Source organism: Ceratotherium simum, chromosome 35, assembly GCF_057802395.1.
Source record: "Ceratotherium simum simum isolate JZ-2026a chromosome 35, ASM5780239v1, whole genome shotgun sequence".
NCBI lineage: Eukaryota > Metazoa > Chordata > Mammalia > Perissodactyla > Rhinocerotidae > Ceratotherium > Ceratotherium simum.
Genome location: NC_141934.1, coordinates 3,530,298 through 3,551,589, shown reverse-complemented (window position 1 = coordinate 3,551,589; position 21,292 = coordinate 3,530,298). Strand labels below are relative to the sequence as shown.

Here is a 21,292-nt window from a genome sequence, read left to right as displayed (position 1 = left end):
TAACTCAGGCTAGTGGGTTTCCGGGCCTCCCCGGGAGCAAGTCAGTTATGGATGGACCCCCTGACCCTGGGGAGGGGGGGGTCTCAGGCTGGGAAGGGCGCCCTGAGTCACCCAGTGTGAAGTGGCAGGCAGCCCCAGGGACCCTTCTGCATGTGACATGTGCAACGTGACAAGATGCAGTGTTGTTCTGGGCTGTGCTCCATGGATTCATAATCATTCCACACGAGATGCACAGGAAAAAAGGCCTGACTGGTTGCTTGCCTTTGAGTGGTATAATTATTGATTTTTCTTTGTTTCTCTATAATTTTATATGTTCTGAAAATTATCTCCAAGAAAATACATTTCTAAAAAAACCTCAAGGCACCCCCCCCCACCCCCAAAACAGCACGTGTCTGGGGTCTGCTTGGGGAATGCCGGGGCTTCCATCCTTGTAGGGCATCTCGGACAGTGCTTCTGGGGCCTCGGCACCTGTCACAGAACCTCAGTGCTCACAGTGGTGGTCAGAACCTCGGCTCACTTGGGCCATCTGCCAAGAACGTAGCTATGCGCTGCAGCCCAGGGTGGGACTTCTCCCAACCCGCAGTCGAGTCCTTCCCCCACGACGTTTCCTGGCCCAAGAGCTACAGGGAGGGGCAGCCAGAGGGATGGTGGCTGGGCTCAGGGCTCACATGGCCACAGCCAGTCCCAGGAGGCAGCGAGGGTCCTGTTCACGCTATATCAGAGGGGCAGCAGGGAGCGGTGAGCTACAAAAGCCCAAGCCTGAGGTGTTTCAGCAATTTTAATACATTCAAGAATAATTAATAATAGAACAAAATTTAAAAGTATCATCAGTCAGCAGAAGCCTGTGGTCGACAGAAATAGAAACGTAACTGGCCCTTTTGCAGTAAAGCTTGTGCTTGAAGGAAGAAGAGGCAAAATGGCTTCTTGGAGGCTCCACATCAAGTGCCACTGGACTAAAGCACCTCAGAGCCTCACTCTTAGGTATATATGACTGTCTATAATCGTCTCATAAAGCCAGTAGTGTTATACGAATTCTATTAGAAAAGCAAAAAGTCATGCTTCTGGAATCTTTTCACCCGCGGACCCACATGCAAATGCTGACAGCCCAGGCCAGACCCTCTCCGTGGCCACTCTCTGCCCTGTCACCAACCCCTGCACACAATGCTGGGCGATGCCGGCCATGAGGGCACAGCCCATCAACAGCAGCCACCTTCTAAAACCTTCCTCCAAAGACACCGGTGACTCCCTGAAAACACAAGCCGCCAGGGCTGGCTCACTTGGCTGGAAGGGACAAATGTGTGACCTGCAGACCCAAGAAAGTCTTCTCTGTCAAAGGATAAAACGGCTTCTCCCCAACATAATAAATAAATAAACACATGGCCTCAGATCAGACACACTGGGTCCAGACAGGTGCACAGGCCTCCATGAGGGCAAACAAGAGCAAAAGTGGGACGCAGAAAAACCAAGTGGAGAGACATTTAAAAACAATGATTCTCCCCCTAACAGTCCCTCAGCTGACAGCACGTCAACAGAGCAGCAGAAACAAGAACGATGGGAACAGGCGTCCACCAGGGTCTTCTGCTGTGCTCCGGGGCTGGACTTTGCTCACCGGGCTTCTCCTTCCTTAGCTTAAAACGGGCATTTCACAGAACACCTCCAGTTGGGGCAGCAGCCGGAGCTGCCAGGTTAGGACATCTGGGCAGGGTTGAGGGCATTTATCAGCCACCTGGTGACCGTGGGCCAGCAGGCTGTACACACACAGCCCATTTCATAATAACCACATTCTTTTCTAGGCTATAGACACGTCAAACTCCTAGTCTAAAACATCATGCAGAACCCTCAGCCCACATGCTGGGTGGCCTTCTGCGGGTCCCCTCCTTGCATCCTGTGGTTGGGGCAGCGATCCTGCTTCCATTGGTGGCAGCTCTTCTCTTGCTACTTCGCAGGTGTCAAACTCAGTTGTATTCTGGAAGCAACAGGTCTTGGCATCGTTCAAATGAACAGCTACTGTGTTAGGCGCACATGAGACGTGGGTTCCTTGTCCCCAAGAAGGGCCAAGTCCCAGCCCGAGTCTTCTCAACAGAACACCTTGTTATAAGGCTTCAGTTCAAACCGCATAGAAGGGGCTGTCGTGCGGCTTCCTGTCGCTCAGAACCTGGAAAGGGCAGCATGGCAGAGGACCAACTCCATCCCTGGGCTGCAGTGCTGCAAGCCCGATGACATCCTACCATGGCTGTGGAGGCGGTGGCCTCTGAGACACTCTGTACGATGGCTACCCTTGCAAGGAGAGTTAAGGCACTTTCTTCGATTCTTGCCTAGGAGGGTTACGTCTGAGCCACTCAGAAGTGATTTTAAATCACACTGTCTGGGCTCCCTCAAGTTGTTCAGCTTTTTCTCCTGCTACTTCCACCTTCATTCCAGACTTTCACCACGCGAACGTCCAGATTTTGTGTTTTACCTCTACGTTTACTAAAACAATTTAACTTTGGTACTAATAAAACAAGAGCTATTTTCCCCCAGTATTGCTCTTAAGAAAAAAACTTTTTTTTTTAACTAGAGAACTCCTTATGACCAATCTTTTGTCCAGAAACCTAAAGTCAGAGCCAGGTTTCCCGGCCCCTTCAAGTCTGGAGGACAGGTCAGCAGCCCATCAGCAAAGGGGACCTGACCTGTCTCCTGTCGATGGAGGCACAGCCACGTGGACTGTCAACAGCAGCCGATCCTGAGAGCCAGGAACGCAGGTCTTGACCATCTGTTAGCTCACACTGAAAAAACCTAAATTGTGTTGGCTAGGACAGCCCTGTCACAGGGAAGGGGTGGCTTTCCCAATGCTGTGGTGACACACTCCCCGAAGCCCACGTAAAGGGCCGAGGCCCACTTGCCCAGCGCCAGGAAGCAAGAACCTCTGCCAGGCCCTGATTTCCCTACTTGGTTCTCACGGGTGATGGAACTTGCACAGCGAGCAGTCAAGAAGCACTGTGGCTACAGCTGTCACTAACCCTGTGTGAGCTGTCCATATAATTTAACCCCCTTTCCCAAGTTTTGCTGTGCCATGAGCCCTTCTTTTTTTTACACCCCATAGCACTAACGTAGTTCAATATTCTCTTCAGAAGGAAAACTCCGGCTGCCAATCAGCATGATGTGTGTTGAGCCCACGTTGACCTCTGACTGGACAGGTCATGAGGGAGGAGCCCAGTCTGAGTCGTGGGCCACAGAGGCCCGAGTTCTCCCAACTCGGAGGCCCCAACTTGAAGGCTCACACACTGTGGGGCAACCCAGAGAGTCACTGAAAGCTTTACAGGGCATGTAGGTAATGGCGTTGGTGTTGCTTGATAACTGTGGAGGGTCGTCCTGGTGTGCTCAGGTTTCAAAGTACTTGTAGATCGCTGTCACGTACAGCATCACATTTTGCCAATCGGGCCGTTCAGTCCGCACCATTTCATTAATGTCCTGACAGAGAAGGAAGAGGCCTGGTTAGAATTCTAGGTCAGCTCCTGGCCTGTCTCAACAGGCTCCTGGCCACAGCAATATGGGCTCTCGGGTTTGGGGGGGCTTAAAGGACCCTGATCACACACGTCAAAGGCCTGGCCAAGACGCTTGCTCCATCTTGACCAAGTGCCCCCGGGAAGCGCCTCCTCCCTGGGTGTCAGCACCACCCCCAAGCCACCCGCCCCTGCTCGAGCCCTGCCCCAGAGCCCCACACCAGGTCACCACCCTGCTCCCTGCCACAGCCCTCTCGGGCTGGAAGGGTGTCATTTCCTGTGAGGACCCTCTCCCCCACCTGCCTCTCTTCTTAAACCTCTCCTCTTGGTCACTTCTGAGAGCCCTTCTCACCCAGTCATCATCCTGGGAGTGCCTGTGTGTGCGGGGGCTCCCAGACTCAACATGCTAATACCCTTCGCCACGGCAAACATCTGAAACCATGGAAGACACTGCTCTCTAACTGTATCCTGCAGCGTACCAGTGATCTGTGAGATGTTAACTGATGCAGGAAAAGGAAGGTGGGAAACCCTGGACTTGACATATGACCAGGAGGCCTCCAAGAGAGACCTGCCGTTGCTGAAGAACATCTATGACTTTCCGAGGGAGCCAGTCTGAAGGGCACTGCTCTGAGATGTTCCATGGGTGAGGGACACGGAACGTGCTGCCAGAGCCAGCAGGATGGAACGGGCCACCCGTTGGTGACTTGGTATAGAAAAAAGAAAACATGTTTTTTCAATATAAGAATCTTGACTAAGGTCAAGGACTTAGGGTGGGGAAACTGCCCACTTTTTATATATTAGAACTTTACACGTGATATAAAATATCCAGATAATAGGAAATACTTCAATAACTCTAAATTCTCTTTCTCTCTATGCAATTGAATAGAAGCCACCCTAAAAAAGCATATTTCTGTAAATTCAGAAGATATATTTATAGAACTCTACATGACACTCTTGTAGTGTAAATACTTCTTCAAAGCTATCCAGTTGTTAAAAGTCAGGGTGATGGGTACCCTTGGGGTGGGGAGGTGGCACCGGGAGGCCCCAAGGGAGATCCTGGGGTCCGTGAACTGGCCCCAAAGGGTTCTTTACTCTGTGGAAATCCCCAAGCTATGCACCGATGATCTGTGGGTGTTCCTACACAATACCCCTCAGCACAGTTTATTTAAGGAAAGTGTCTCTAGGTGTGGAAGGACTGGCTTTGCATTTGGTTGCAATATTTTCTCCCAGAAAGCACGTCTGTCGTGAGCTACTGCAGGCGCTAAGCAGAGGCCATCGGGGACCCACAACCCGTGGTTTTCACAGCTCATTTCCCGCACCATGAGCAGCAGCTTCCTGTGGCCCTTGTGAGGTGCGGGAACCGCCTGTTCAGCCTCTGAAGCCACCTTCCTCGACTCAGCACTCACCCTACCCTCTCCCTCTAGTTTGATAAAAGGCAGATAGACCTGCTAGAATATCCCATTGACAATGACACTTATAAACTTGAACCCAAGGATTCAGTTAAGGAAGAAGGCGACTCTAAGGAAGAATCCAGCTCAAGGCTGCAGGGACTGCAGTCAAGACAACCCACCCGACTGGGGGCGCTTCCTTGGGATGCTGCACGAGAGGCATAAGGCGCTCAGAGGGCAGGGGTGAAAGCCCCCTCTGCATCCCCACCGACGAGAGGCTCACTCGCTGGCACAGGGACGGCGTGGGCCCCATGCTCACCCAGTAGCCTCCTTATTATCAGGCCCTGCACCACCCAGGGATCTCCCTGAACAAGAAGGAGGCTCTTCCTAACAAAAAGGAGGGGCCCTCAGTGACTCAGGGGAGACGGCGGCTCACCAGAGTGGATTTGATGCCGACGCTCTCAGCTGCCTGGAAGGCCAGCGTGAAGTTCCTTCGCTGTAAAAGAGACTGTGTGACTGGAGTGGACAAGGCCAGGAAGAAGGCGACCTGGACTTTCCCACATGCTGCTGGGAAAGAGGGACACCCACCCCCATGTGGTATCAACACACACCTACACAGAGGCCCTCACACCTCCCGGCCAATTCCTAGTGCCCTGGTCACGTGCTTTCCGCCCCTCGCAGGGCCCCGCCCACTCGTCTTGTCACCAGCTGTGGAGTGATCCCCAAACTTGTTCCTTCCTTACTGTGGAAAAGGGCCACTTCTGACATGGTGGTCCTGAACTGCCTGGGCACATACCCCAAAAGCTAATAAGAAACACCTGTCAAATGAGTTTCCTCCCTGTGGGAACCTTCAAGGGCTGTCTGAAGGATGGGAGGGGGCTGATGCGGGGGTGCAGCAGGGGACCAGAAGAGGGCTTGGGCTTGGGTCCCCTTCCAGTGCCCATCGGGGCAGGGGCTGCCCCCCAATCCTGTCCCCAAGCAGTACCCTGAATGGGACGCCTCAGATGACGCCCTGGACTGTACAGAGCTGTGCTTTCAGTCAGTCCTTGGCCTGGAGGTAGCAGGAGGCCAGCCTGCTGGGGGTGGCACTGCCCAGACCACTCATGTCTGGAGCAGCTCTCCTTGGCCAGTTCTTGGTCCTAAATGTGGTCACCCAGAAAGGCTTGACAGCTCCCACTGGGAATGTCATCACTTGGGGACCAGCCAAACGTCTCACACAAGGTGGTCAAGGACTGGCTGGCTCAGCACAAAAAATCCAATCCCAGAATAAGACCAAGTTGGGTCGGGGCCATCGTGAGCCAGTGATGTGGTGTGTGAAATCACATGGATAGAAGGTGCTGCCTGTTTCTCACCCCCACCTCTCCCTTTGGGATGAGACTCCGGGAGCTGGCCGTTTCGTAGCCTGCCTTACCTTATCTTGGCTGTTCAGTTCTTGATATGGAATGTGGGCTGGAAGGTACGTATGCAGGAGAGCACAGAAGGCCAGCCCATCATTCCAGCTGCTGCTGAAGTTTGTAATGTCAATATTCTGAGGGAAAAAGAAAACCATGTAAGCAAGAGACACTGGGATCTTCTCAAGACACTCCGAGGAGGGTGGAGGAGGCCTCAGACACCACATGGCCTCCAGACCCCAGGCAGAGTGAGCCTCAGGAGAAAGCATGGTGTGCTGGGGGCCGTGTCCCAAGACCCAGCTGGTGTCCGCAACTGACCCTTCCATCGATTCTCCACCCCATCCCGCTCACCACCTGCAGATCGCTGCCATGGCAGTGGCAAAGGTGTGAGCCACCCCACCCTTGCTGGAAAAACCAGGGGCACGGGGAGCTAGTCCTGCAGCTCCACAGCCTAAAGGGACGCTGGGCAATAGCAGCTTTATGTTAAGAACAGTTATGATTCAGCCCGACCTCCCCTACTAGGGACTCAAAGCAAGATTTATGGACATCAAAACCCTGTGTATTCTGAAGACATCAGCAGCAGCCCTCGTGCAGTGGGAGGATCTGGAGCCGACACTGCTGGGGCCATGTGCTTCCACAGCGCTTCTCCGAGAACCACCTTGACCTTTTTGTAAGAGGTACCTTACTCCATATTCAAATTAAATTATTTGCAACTACGAAAGTAACATATCATTCAGAATATTTTATGATATGATAATGCAATTCAGCTAGTACGTAACCTTTCTCCTTATTTGCAAGAATCCTTTTTTTGTTGTTGTTGTTGTTGTTTTTTGTGAGGAAGATCAGCCCTGAGCTAACATCCATGCTAATCCTCCTCTTTTTGCTGAGGAAGACCGGCCCTGAGCTAACATCTACTGCCAATCCTCTTCCTTTTTTTTCCCCTGTTTCCTCCCCAAAGCCCCAGTAGATAGTTCTATGTCGTAGCTGCACATCCTGCTAGTTGCTGTATGTGGGACGCCGCCTCAGCATGGTCAGACAAGCAGTGCGCGCCCAAATCCGAACCTAGGCCGCCAGTAGCGGAGCGCGCACACTTAACCGCTAAGGCACGGGGCCGGCCCCTGCAAGAATCCTTTTGAAGATGAAACTCCACAATTAAATTTTGGAAATTCACACACTTTATGTAAACGCCACAAACTGAAAAAGAGAGCACCTCCCAAACACCTCTTGTTCGATGTCTCACTGTTCATTTCACGCAGCCTTCAACTGCATCCAGAGCTAGCTGCCTAGGTGACGGAGAAAGCCCAACTCTTATTGCTGAAGGCAGACCACCAGCTCCCAGGGACTGGTTCTTTTTTTTTTTTTTTGAGGAAGATTGGCCCTGAGCTAACATCTGTTGCCAATCTTCCTCTTTTTTTTTTTTTCCTTTTTCTCCCCAAAGCCCCCAGTACATAGTTGTGTATCCTAGTTGTAGGTCCTTCTAGTTCTTCTATGTGGGATGCCACCTCAGTATGGCTTGATGAGTGGTGAGCAGGTCTGCGCCCAGGATCCGAACCAGCAAATCCCAGGCCACCAAAGCCAAATGCATGAACTTAACCCCTGCACCACCGGGCCGGCACCCCGGGGACTTGTCCTTATTCCTCCAAGAACAAGTGATCACAGAATAGCAATACCACTATTTCTAGAGTTTTGCAAAGTCTGCCATCCCTGAGCCTCCTGTACAAACTGTTAGGTCTTGACACTGAGCAGGGAACCTGCAGCTCAGGGCTGAGGGGAGCCGGGCAGGATGGGGACCAGGCCGGGGAGACCATCTCAGCCCAGTCTCACAGCTCGAGGTCAGTCTCCTTACAAAAGCAGCAGGTAATGAGGAGCACAAGGCTGAACTTTTCCTAAGTTTTGTCATCAAAATGACCTATGGGGCCGGCCCGGTGCGTAGCGGTTAAGTTCACGCGTGCCACTTCAGCAGACTGATGCACCAATCATCAAGCCATGCTGTGGCGGCATCCCACGTATAAAATAGAGGAAGATGGGCACAGATGTTAGCTCAGAGCCAATTTTCCTCACCAAAAAAAATATATATATATAAATGAACTGTCTAGCCCCTAACTGCCAGCGCCCAGAACACTGCCCTCTGGGGGCTTCTCCTCAAACCCGAGCCTTCTGAAGGGAGCAGCCTGTGGGCCATTAGTCCAGAGGTCATTCCCCCTCAGTAACCCAATCATCTGCTGCTGCCAGTCTCCCGACCTGGCCTGGAGGTGCTGCTCATAAACTGCTGGGAGGAAAGTTACCAGGTTAAGGCACAAAGAGATGCAAACCTGCCAAGAGTCACAGGGAAAGGCTGCATGAGCTTGTGGTGGCCAGCGGGCTGCCATCTGAGAGTGCAACCGCTAGCCGTCCAGTGACACCAGCCCTCCCCCAAACAACTGGGCCCGGGCAGATCCTCCCTGCCTCAGTGCTGCCGGCCTCACACTTCCTGGCCTTGAAGACACAGTCCCAATAGGCACCCCGCTACATTCCCGACGGGCCCGGGCTGCCCTCCGAGGGGCCTCTGCCCTGGTGGACAGTAACAGCCGCTGCCTCCCATGAAGGCGCCACGCCATGAACGGTGCTCGAGAGTTACTGCTGCTAACCGCCAGAGCAAACGTGCCTCTTTCATCTCCTCGGACTCTCAGGAAGCAGCAGCCAGGGGTGTCAGCTCCATCTGGGAGGAAACTAGGACCAGGGGAAGGAAGTGACCTGTCCAAGGTACTGGGCTGGCAGCAGGGAGGACAGGGACAGGAATCCTTGTCCCAAGCATCCTATGGGCAGTATGTCATTTTATTTTTCACAATCACCCAGGAGCCTTTTTAAATAAGGAGGCTGGAGCTCAGAGAGGCCCGGGTCACGTAGCTGGTCCATGCGATTATTCAAACTCAGGTCTAAGTGCAAAGCCTGTCTGTGCTCCTCCGAGGAATCCGACTAGTCCTTCTGACCAAGAGCGCCGATGAAAGAGCCGAGGACACCGGGCATTGTCACACGGACAACAGGGCAAGAAACTTTTAAATGACATGTCGGAGCTCTTGTGCGAGGCCAGTGGCAGCATACGGCTGCTGAGGACTCCTGACCCTTGCCCCCAGAGGTCACAGTCACTTCTGGAGGAAAACAAATCTCCACTTCCTGCCGCCACAGCCTCTTCTCTAGCTCCCTGAAAGGCAGGCGGCTCTGGCAGGGTCGCCTACGTGCCTGGCCTCACTGCGCCTCGCAGCAAAGGCTCCTGCACTAGAGGAAACGGCTGCGCCCCAGGACCCAGCTGTGGGAACCCCAGCCTTCCCCACCTTCCTCAAGACAAACCCAGCCCCAAACCTGGAACCTCCAGTCAAAGCAGCAACTTCGTTTATAAAACATGCCAAAGCGATTTAAACAATGAGGAAACAATGGCCCTGTGAGTTCCAGGGTAGGGGGAGTTCACTTTTAAATACCTGACAATCAAACTCTCAAACAACTTCCAAACAACTAAAGCTCAAACCAAGGCAGGCTGGCCGGGTCACTGCCTCCCTTACCCCTCAGGAGCTGGAGGGGAGCCGGCCGGGCGCCCCACCTGGCAGAGGACAGCAAGGCCAATAAGCACCAAACCCAAGTGAGACCTTTGAGCGCCCTCCTCGCCCCTCCACTCCCTAACCCTGTCCAGAGATACCCTGGGGGCAAATGAGCCAGGTCCTGAAATAGACAAGCTTCAAAGGGAGTGGGGAAAAGCCTACAGCCTGAGAGCAGGCCCCAGGCAAGGCCGCCTCCACAGCAGTGCTTGGCCTGCACCCTCTGCTCCCCGCCTCACCCGTTACTGAATTGTTTTTAATGTTCAAGGCTGAAAAATCAAACTACTATGAAATAATGCAGACTGAATATAGAAAAGTCTATAAACAACAAAGCTGGTTCTGAGGCTGAAAAGCACAATGCTAGAAAATCCAGATGGGAAGATGGGAAAGTTCCCCTGGCTTCCTCTCTGGAGCTCTGAATTTCATGGCTATCACAGCCTGTTAATATAATGACAGGATTAATAGGAATAAACGCACAGAAAGGTACAAAACTGTATTAAATTATCAGAGAAATGGCCGTTCCCACAGGAGCCAGTTCCCTTCCCCACACTAAAGCCATGACCAGTGCCCAGCGGGGCCTGCTCACACCCGGTCCTCCAGGCACTGCCGCACATACATAGAGCTGCAGCCCACCAGCTGAGCCCAAACCAGGACCACCAGTGGGCTCCAGGCTTCCAGGGCAGAGCAGTGACGGGAGGAAGATCCTGGGGCCCTAACGGGGTTTACCTGGTGATGGAAACCAGAAGGCAGATGCGTCTGCAAGCCACCACCAGACTGCACCTCTCGCCATCGCCCCCTCCACTCCCCTGCTTCCCGCCCGGACCCTGCAGAATGGCCTGCATGAGGTCTGGGGCCAACCTCTCCATTGCTGCTTTCTGAGGAAGGCAGCAACAGGTGCAGGTAAATCTGCCTGTCACTTCCTGGTCCCTGCAACGCATGGTCACTTCACCTGCCCACGAGGGCTAGGTGAACAGTACCGACCCTAGATTTTCTTGGCAATTGAGGAAAAAAGCTCAAGTTTTTGTGCCTTGGAAAAAAACAACAAAACACCACCAGTACAAAGTTTTCGGGCAGGGGTGTGAGCCAGGCCTGACATTTACAGGCCGCCGGCCCCCAGTGAGCAGCTTCCCTCCTCTAAAGTGGACAAACCCCAGCCCACCCAAGACGAGTTGTTAACACGCTTTGAAACCGTGAAGTGTTCTGGACACGCAAGGGATTCTTATGGTCTTGTTTACTTACTGCAGAGGAGACAGAAACATACTCTGTAGTGGATGGCACCAATCCCATCCAGGACACCAACAGGCAACAGAATCATCAAGAATGTCCCCAGGGTGCTCTTCCCTCACTGAAGCCCCTGCTCCCGGCCAGATGGTCACAATTCGGCTGACCCTCACAGCACTTATGTAACTTGTAAACTTTCACCTGCCACCCAATGGGGCCTTCATATAAAAACGTGGAGCAACCCCACGTGGTGTGTGGTGTGTGGTTCCTTTCTACTCTCTCTCTGAGTAAGGTTTGGATGAGGGACTCAGATAACAAGCTACCTCAAAATCCCAACTCCTAAATATTCATTCAAAATACACCAGCAGGAAACTTGCTCTATAATCACTTGTTTCAAAAGCAACGCAAATGCCATGAGGGCGGGCTCTCCCAGTGTGGATCCATTCTTCTGCAGCCCTGCAAAGAAAACAAAGGGAAGCCTAGGCTGTGTTCTCCCACTAGTGGTAAAGGAGACCTTCACCTTGGATAGCAGGGGCCGGGGCGCTGAAGCCCCCAGGGCGACACCCTCAGATCTGCAGCCAAGCCTGCGAGGGGAGGCCCTGGGAATGGACTGCTCGTTTGAGAGTCCATTCACCCATTCAGTGGGTCCTCAGTGGAGGCCAGGCCCTGGATTGGGCCTCAACTTTCCTGGAGTGGGCTGTCTTGTAGGACAGAGCCTGACAGGTGGACTGCCGCGGACCGGGGCTCAGGGCAGGCTTCAAGGGAAGTGTGGTTGAATTGGGAGCAGGGGCCATTAGGGGCCACTGGGTGGTGACTGGAGAGGCCCCCGTGAGAGGTGGCAGGCAGGGAAAGAGAGTGAGGGCTACAAAGATACTCTGGAACTAAAGCAACCTGGATGTGGTGACAGACTGGATTTGAGGGCAGAGGGAACGTGCAATGCCATGACCGTGGTTTCTGCTCGCAGAACTGAATGCCAGTGGCGACCCTCAGGGAGGCAGAGCTCGCTGCGGGGGAGATGCACTTCTGACAGGTTATGTTTGCAGTGCTCACAGGGAGGTGCCTGGTGGCGTGGACACGAGGGTCTGGAGCTCAGGAGGGCGGTGGGTACAGGGGATATAAACGTGCAAGGATGGTGACTGGAGCAGCATCCTGGGTAGGATCACCTGGGCACGGCTGGAGCGGACAGTGAGAAGGAAGGAGGCCTCAGACTAAGCCCCTGGAACTCCCACATGTGAGGGCCACGAAGAGAACGGCCTTCAACAGGACTCAGAGGAAGGCCAGACAGGTAGGAGAAAAAACAGAAGCCAAAGGAAGAGAGTGTCAAAACAGGAGAGAATGGTCAACAGTATTAGTGCTGCTGAGAGGACAGAAGCCTTGAAAAATCTCCTAAATTTAGTTAACGTTTGGATTGCCATTGACCATAGTGAGCAATGGCAAATATTAAGGGAAGAGCACTCACAAATTAAGTTTTAAGAAGCCATCACATCATGAGGTTAAATTATCTGTAATAGTCTTAAAACTTTCACAGGTATACTTTTTTACATGTTTATTTCACAAAGGCTGTCTAGAAATGGAATTTTTATTTTTAAAAAGTGGCATTTTCAGTGCATAAGGAAAGTCCTTGTCTGTAAAACATATCTTCTAGTGCATCTCACTCCGGGCGGAAGGGCCCGTCCACACTTTGCAGATGAACGAAGGGGCTGCAGGGCTGAGGGCCTTCCACCCTGCGTGTCCTGACTCCTACATCAACAGCTTCTGCATCGGGCCAGCCAATCCCTTTCAAATAAACTATTCTTAAAGCCAAAAACTCCATGTTTTGAGGGGAACATGTACACTAATGGAAAGACTTTCTGCTGTTCACTATACACAGGCAACGGTGCCAAGCTCTCTAAGAAGGAAACAATTTTCTTTTTAAAATAGAGACACAGAAAACATGCTAGTAATTATAATGCAAGTTCCTAATTAATGAATTCAGATTTTGCACTTAAGTCTTCAGGTCACCTAAGGGCTTTTCTACTCTACAAGATAAGCCTATGTTTGGATTAGGCCGAACAAAAACTAGAGGGTTATGATACGTACCAGAAAAAAGTCCAAAAAAGCCTTAAGCACTGACTCTAAGGAGGCACTGTGCCCTGTTTTCTCCTAAAGGCGCACATCCTTCTGTCCAGGAAGTGTTGACTATGTGATCTGACGGGGCTGACACACGTGGCCTGTTTCACAGGGCCATTTGCTGTCCTTTTCCCTCTCATAAGAACTCAGACAGACATGGAAGATCGCCCGACACCCTTCACCCCTGCGCAGGCACAGCGGAGCCTTTTCCACTCTCTGCTTCTGGACCTGGGACAGAAGCCCTCTCCTGCTCCTGTGACTTTAGACATGACGCTCTCTTCTCTCTGTGGCCTTCGTGGGCCCCTTTCAGCGGGACTTTGTACACACTAAGAGTTGAGGGGTGGGGTATAACAGCCCAGAAATTACACAAATATCCACAAAAAAAAGATTAAAAAATATCATAAAACATCTTAAAATGTTTTAATTTGTCTGAAGTTTAATTAAGGCCATAAAATACACCCCCAAATACCACATGTTCTTTAAACTGTTATTAAGGTTCTGATCTATTTAAGGAAATGCCACTTTTATGGGCATAGGGCAAGAAGCCAAAAGCCATGATTCATCTCTCTGCTAACACACGCGAGCACCAATTTCCTTATGCCTGTTCCAACTGTCGAGAGCAGTGTCCACAGGTCCAAACACAGGCAGAGGCAGGGTCCTTCCCGTGACTGATATACTGGGAATGACATCTGCTGGGGGTCACAGCCTAGCCTTCAGGAGGTAGGAGTTTATTACAAGCAAAACCCCGGCCCACAGTGCCTCAGCCCCCGGCCATGGGGCAAGGTCTGGAGGGTGTCTGAGAATCTGAGTGAGGCAGGTGGGGGGCCTTTTTCTGTGTGGTATGGTGGGGGGGGGGGGGATGTAATGTCTAAAAGAGAAGAAAAAACCATCAAGAGACAGTTATTACCATTCCTGGTAGTGACTGTTAAATACAGAAGGCCCCAGAAGGCCCTGGGAGTAACAAGCAGAAGCCTGCTTGGTGCCCAGGGTTGCTGCAGTATAAACTGGCAGGTCTGCTGGCCCACTCTGGCTGAAGATCTAAGGGTGCTGTCTTCTTTTTGAAGTTTAGGCAAACTCTGCTCCAGGTCAAAAGAGGGGGAAGGGGGGAGGAGGAGGGGGGGGAGAGAAGGATAGAGGAACAGGAGGGGGGAGAGGGGGAGGGGTATGTGTCCAAGGAGAGTCTGAGGCTTACTCATCATGAAGTCCAGGTATTGGGACTTATGTGGTAAAGAGGGAGGAAGGAAGGAAGCCAGGGCAGGCAGCCCAGTGACCCTGCATCTTGTGCCCCGTGTGGAGGGAGAGGGTTCCAGGAAGGACCCTCAATCCTCTTTGTACATCAGAATCACCTGCAAAACCTTTTCAAGGTGACATATGCTTAGCTCTACACCCAGAGAGGCTGATCCAGCTGTCTGGGCATCATTTTCTTTAAACGTCCCCAGATGACCTCAGTGTGCAGCCAAGCGGCAGGACCACGAATCTAAAAACTGAAGGTGGGGGCCGGCCCTGTGGCTTGGTGGTTAAGTGCGCGCGCTGCGATGCTGGCGGCCCGGGTTCGGATCCCGGGTGCGCATCGAGGCACCACTTCTCTGTCCATCCTGAGGCCGAGTCCCACATACAGCAACTAGAAGGGTGTGCAGCTGTGACATACAACTATCTACTGGGGCTTTGGGGGCAAAAAATAAATAAAATCTTTAAAAAAAAAAAAATAAAAACTGAAGGTGGGTGGAAGTGCAGTGGACAGGAACATCTCAAAGGTTAAATCTGTGAGTCCATGATGATGCTTACAGCAGCACACCCAGCCCAGCCTGGAAACCACTCACGATCCTGAGTGCTGAGAAATCAAGGGAGAGGATCAAGCACCGGATGGAACTTTCCTGACCGAACTGGAGGTCAAGGCAATCGAACAGCTGATGAAGGAGTTTGTCTGTAAAGAGGAATTCTAATGAATGAAGGAGGAGTGACGGACAGAATTAGAAGGGCACCATCTGGCAATAATGATTATCAGTGGCCAGTGACACCACAGAACGAGAGCACCAGTGCTATTCTACTCTGCTGGACAGACAGACAGACACAACTCCACAGCTGAGGTATGTCTGCCAAAAATGTGAAGTGGGATCAGATCTAACCTCTAGCTCTATCTTCCAGTGTATACCAGGGACAACACTCCAGGGTTGCAGTCAGCAAAACCTAAAATGTAGAAGCTCTAAAGGACACATGATCCAGTTCCTTCAAAAAGACAACGGGAAAGGGAAAAGAAAAAGAGGGAGGGAAATTTTAAGATTAAAATAGACTTAAAGAGGAATACTATCCAAATATAATGTGTGAGCCTTATTTAGATCTTAATTCAAGCAAATCAACTATAAAACTATGATTCATTCAGGAAGTTGGAACTCTGTCTGAATATGACGACACTGAATGGCTGGGATTTGCTTCAGAATCATCCAGGTGAGAGGGGAAGAGTGAGAAGACTGTGTGCTGATGACTTGTGGCTGGGCGATACGCACATGAGGGTCATTTTACTATTCTCATCACTTTAGTGTATATTTGAAAATATAAAGACAAACCAACCTACAACTCAACAGAAAGATAAACCACCCAACTGCCCAAACGTAAAAATGGGCAAAGGATCTGAAAAGATATTTCTCCAAAGAAGACAGACAAATGGCCAACAGCACATGAGAAGATGCTCAACTCTATTAGTCATTAGGGAAATGTAAATCAAAACTATAATGACTTACCACTTCATACCCACTAGGATATTATTTTTAAAAATGGAAATAAGTGCTAGTGAGGATGTGGAGAAATTAGAACCCTTGTACACTGCTGGCAGGAATATAAAATGATCCACTGCTGTGGAAAAGTTGTTCTTCAGTAAGTTAAACATAGAATTACCATAGGATCTAGCAATTCCACTCCTAGGTATACACCTAAAAGAAGTGAAAATGGGTGTTGAAACAAATACCTGCACAGGAATGCTCACAGCAGCATTATTCACAATAGCCAAAAGGTGGAAACAACTCAAATGTCCACCAATGGAAAATGGATAAACACAAGGTGGTACATCCATACAATGGAATATTTTTGAGCCATAAAAAGGAATGAAGGTGGGGCTGGCCCGGTGGTGCAGTGGTTAAATTTACACGATTTGCTCTGTCAGCCCGGGGTTTGTGGGTTTGAATCCTGGACGTGGACCTATGCACCACTCATCAAGCCATGCCGTGGCGGCATCCTACATACAAAATACAGCAAGATGGGCACAGATGTTAGCTCAGCGCTAATCTTCCTCAGCAAAAAGAGGAAAATTGGCAATGGATGTTAGCTCAGGGCCAATCTTCCTCGCCAAAAACAAACAAAAAGAAATGGAATGAAGTAGTCATACATGCTACAACGTGGATGAATCTTGAAACATTATGCTAAGTGAAAGCTAGACACAAAAGGCCACATATTGTATGAGTCCATTTATATGAAATATCCAGAATAGTGAAATCCAGAGACAGAAAGCAGATTGGTGGCTGTCAGGGGCTGGAGGACTGGGAAGTGACTGCTAATGGGTATTGGGGTTTCCATTTGGGGGGATAAAAGGTTCTAGAACTAGACAGTGGTGATGGATGCACACCGTTGTGAATGGACTTAATGCCACTGAATTGTAGACTTAAAAACGGCTAAGATGTTAAATTTCACGTTATGTATATTTTACCACAATAAAAAAAATTGGCAAACATTCTGAAGTAGCTTATGCTCAATAACTCTATACACCAGGTAGATCTCATAAGCAACAAGCTTATCCTAGAGTGTTTACTGAGAAGTTATGCTGCTTAAACTTAATGATTCATGAGTCAGTTTTATGGAACTTATTCTTGGTCCTGCTTTAAAAAAATTTTTTTAATTTCTTAAAAACAAACAAGCAGCTAAGGGTAGGAGGCAGGATATCAATTAGCTTTCTTCACCACTAGGAAAACTGAGCAGCTCTGGTAACTCAAAAGGAACCTGATTGATCATCCTCTGTGAACAGCTGCTTCCAAGTCAAGAAAGGGAGGCTTCCCAAGATTCTGAGAGAGAAGCTGCCATATCTAACCACAATGATGTCGTCCAATATGCTCAAAGTAGCCAGCACACTTCTAGGATACAGCTCCAACTATATTGAAGCTTCACAAAAACAAAATCTAAGGTATAATAATATGTTTGTGGTTTAACGTGCTGTAACTTTTTTTAGTCAAATGAATTTATTTTGAAGGGACAGTTCAGAGTAAGTCAGCAAATGTCACCCTAAAAGATGGGATTAATGTCCCCACATGTTTCTCATAAACCCCTCCAAAGGGAGACTTTTTGTGGAGGAGCACACAGGAACCATGATGTCTGCTTTTTGAAAATTCAGGAAACCACCACCAGGAAGACATGGTAGGTGAGAACCACTGGCCAGGTCACAGCTGATTCATGAACCCTGGGCATGTTGTGAGCAGTTTTATTAGCAGCTTAAGAATTGGTTCTGCCTTTTCTAGATTTAGTTTAGCTTTGGCAGGGGTTATTACTCACTAAAATGCCGTTTCAACTAAAGGAGACACTCACAGAAATGCTCAAGCAACATGTACCCTGGTGTGTGCTCTGGGGAAGGGCCTCGGCAAAGGAGGAAGAGAGGGTGCAGAAGTGGTGTCTCCTCGTCCCGACTCTCAATGGCTTCCCTGAGAATAGGTGTATTTGAGGGGAGAAAATTAGGCTTTTCAAAACATCCGTGGAATGGCCTCATTTAGTTTATCCTTAGGACAAAGGTCACCAATTTTGTACTCAGGCTCTGAAACAGACGGATGCAGTGCAGTCTGGGTGATGCAGGCCTTGAAGGCCGCCCAATGTAAGCAGCCACGACTCACATGGAAACCCTTTTCAAATGCCTTCTCTGAGAAAAGGCTCTTTAGTCTATGCTAGAACCTTCTGGTGACAGGAAGGAAGCTCTTTACCTCACAAGACCAACTGCTCCTCCATTTTAAGTCTTAGGAAATTCTTTATACCAATTTGAAAGCCACCTCTCTGTAGATCATCGTTTGAAAAGCAGAGGGGTGTGGCAGAGGTACCGTGGGTTTTAGAATCCCTTGGACCTTGGCTTTGAATGTTGGGGCCACTTCTTACTAGCTACAGGACTATGGGCATACAGTTTAACTTGGAGGAGTCTCAATTTTCTCATATGCAAAATGGGAAAAATACCCAATTATGAGGATTTAATGAGATAGTGTCTGTAAGGTACACGGAACAGCTCCTCTGGGTGGAGCTCGGCATATCCTGTCCCCTTCTCCCACCTCCCTCAAGACAGTGTTGATTCCACCTTCTAACACAAACAAGGTGAAACAAGAGACTGCTTCTCCTGCCCCAGGAGAGGCCTCAGAGTACCAGAAGCCAGGCCCGCTGGTTCTCTCTTCTAGTAATACCCCAGAATTCAGGACATTTGCCATTCGGGCCAGAGATGAAGATCTGATGGCTCTGTGAACAGTCACAGGGACTCTGTCACGGGTCTCCACTGCGCCTATTGCAATGAACAGCAATTATCTGACTCTGTTTCTCTCTCTCAGGCTACAGCTCCTCAAGGGTAGGACTGTTCACTAAGCACTGAACAGACAACCCCGGCACACTCTTCAGGCACTCGACAATGGTGTGCTGAGCAATGTGTTGGTTTAATAAAACTCTGAGGGGGGCCAGCCCGGTGGCACAGTGGTTAAGTGCGCACGCTCTGCTTCGCTGGCCTGGGGTTTGCAGGTTCAGATCCTGGGCACGTACTGACGCAACGCTTGGCAAGCCACGCTGTGGCAGCGTCCCATATAAGGTGGAGGAAGATGGGCATGGATGTTAGCCCAGGGCCAGTCTTCCTCAGCAAAAAGGAGGATTGGCATCGGGTGTTAGTCCAGGGCTGATCTTCCTCACCAAAAAAAAAAAAAGAAAGAAAAAGAAGAAGAAAAATCTCTGAGGGAAAGTAAAGAAAATCCAGGAAAAAAGTTCAGAGGATCTGAAAGCTTCAGTATAGACACAGGCTTTAAACAAACAAACGAAAGAATGCTTCAGCTTCTAAAAATGAGGGCTGCTAGCAGAGAAGACAACACTTTATAAAGCATATAAAGGAGAGACACAGAGTATATCTGGACTTGTTCAAACACCTTACACTTGAAAAATAAGATTTATGCAAAAAAAAAGATATTACCACACAGAGACTACAGTATACTATTAATTCAGTACAGAGCAAAGATGGAGACCACTGCACTGGAAGATGCCCATCTGGATGCATCATTATTCGCTTAGCACTCACATTTCAGAGGAAAACCACCCGCCCGCCCCTCAGAACACCTTGCAATGCGTGCCAAGACAGAATGTGAGCCTGGAAGGACGACTGGTCTTCCCCGGCACAGCACTTCCCATTTCTGAAATCGCAGGTAATGTATCTGGTCTGACCCAGGACACTCAAATACAGCCTGGACATGAAATGGCCCTTGGTCTTACAGTAGCTTGGGAAGGAAACGATCTCAGGAAAGAGACACTCAATATAGCGTGCTCACCTTAGGATGAACTTTTTTTATTGCTTACAGCAGGAACTGAAGTGTTCTTTCAGTTCTGTCAGTGTATTAAGTTTCTACACCTACAAGGTACCATTTTGGCAGAGAGAAAATGGCAAAACATCTAAAAAAGGTAACACACCTGTGGTACCACCCTCTTGTACTTCTCTCCAGAGCCCCATACTCCATGGTTTACTTACTTTCCTTTAGTGCAATAAATGATTAGGAGAAATGGTACAACACTTTACTTTGGAATATAACCAGATACCACCAGTGGAAGAACGAGACAGAGCCATCACCAGGCCCCAGAGGAGAGCCTGCATTCCATGTGGGCCTTGCAAATGGCACTTTACTCCTGACCCCATACTTACTTTTCTGGTTTTATTTTACATACGAGTTGGTTACAAGCTCTTTTTGTTGGTTTCTTGGTATAAAACACATTAGGATGCAGCCAGAGAGACAGGGTTGAGGGCCATAAGGAGGGGTAAAGTGGCAGCAGAAGTATAAAGGCCACTCAAACCTGGATTCTACAAAGCACAGTAATAAATGCTTGTGATTACAAATCCAAGTCATAAAAAGGTTCAATTATGCCCAGGAAAAGGCATAATTTTAAAAGGCCTGGAAATATTCTTATGTTTTAGAAATAATTGTGAAAGTTCCTTGAGGGCAAAGGTCATGATCTAAACTGCATTATATCTCTCCTTGTATTTAATGACCTCTCTGGTTGTGCACAGACACTTCACCAAAGAAGACACATGGATGGCAAATAAGCACATGGAAATATGCTCAACACCACAGTTCATAGGCAATTGCAAAATTAAAATCACTACAGGCCTATTAGAATGGCTAGAGGCCAACCAAAGTCTTGGTGAGGATATAAAGGAACTGGAACTCTTGTACACTGCTGGGAACGTAAAATGGTTACAGCCACTTTGGAAGATGGTTTGGCAGCTGCTGCTTCTTATTTTTTGTGTGTGAGGAAGACTGGCCCTGAGCTCACATCTCATGCCAGTCCTCCTCTTTTTTGCTGAGGAAGATTGGCCCTGAGCTAACATCTGTGCCCCTCTTCCTCCATTTTGTACGCTGGACGCCACCACAGCCTGGGCTTGATGAGCGGTGCGTCCGTCTGCACCTGGGATTTGAAGCGGAGCACGCGAACTTAACTACAACCGGGCCAGCCCCCGGCCGCGTCTTACAAAGTTACACCTGTGCCTACCACTGATCCAGCCAATCCACTTTTCAGATGTCTATACAAACACTTGCACATGAATGTTCACAGGAGTTTCACTGACAATAAGCAATAACTGGAAACAAGCCAACTGTCCATCAACAGCTGAACGAATAAGCAAATGGTGATGTATCCATAAAATGGACCTCACCTCAGGAAAAAAAAAGAATGCATTATTGATACACACATCAATATGAATGAATCTCAAAACAATTATGCTAAGTGAAAGAAGCCAGAACCCTCCCCAAACTATACATGCTATGAATTCCATTTATACAAAATTATAAAAAATGCAAACACCACACAGTGACAGCACACCAATGGTTGCCTGGGGATGGTGGTGGTGGTGGGGAGAGGCAGGATGAAGGGAGTAC

General features: G+C 49.6%; 1 protein-coding gene across 3 annotated transcripts in view; it reads right to left on the bottom strand.

The window, feature by feature from the left end:
* Positions 1–760: 760 nt before the first annotated feature.
* Positions 761–21,292, bottom strand: part of SPECC1L (sperm antigen with calponin homology and coiled-coil domains 1 like) — a 157,367-nt gene continuing 136,835 nt past the window's right edge. For 2 of the 3 annotated variants that reach the window (XM_014797330.2, XM_087423843.1), the window contains 3 exons: positions 6,282–6,398; positions 5,307–5,366; positions 761–3,450 (listed from right to left, as the gene is read on the bottom strand). In XM_014797330.2, the coding sequence (XP_014652816.1) occupies positions 3,361–3,450; positions 5,307–5,366; positions 6,282–6,398 (267 nt within the window). In that variant the 3' untranslated portion in view covers positions 761–3,360. Of the gene's footprint in view, positions 3,451–5,306; positions 5,367–6,281; positions 6,399–21,292 lie in introns of those variants that run through there. The other variant, XM_087423844.1, reaches the window with a different exon arrangement.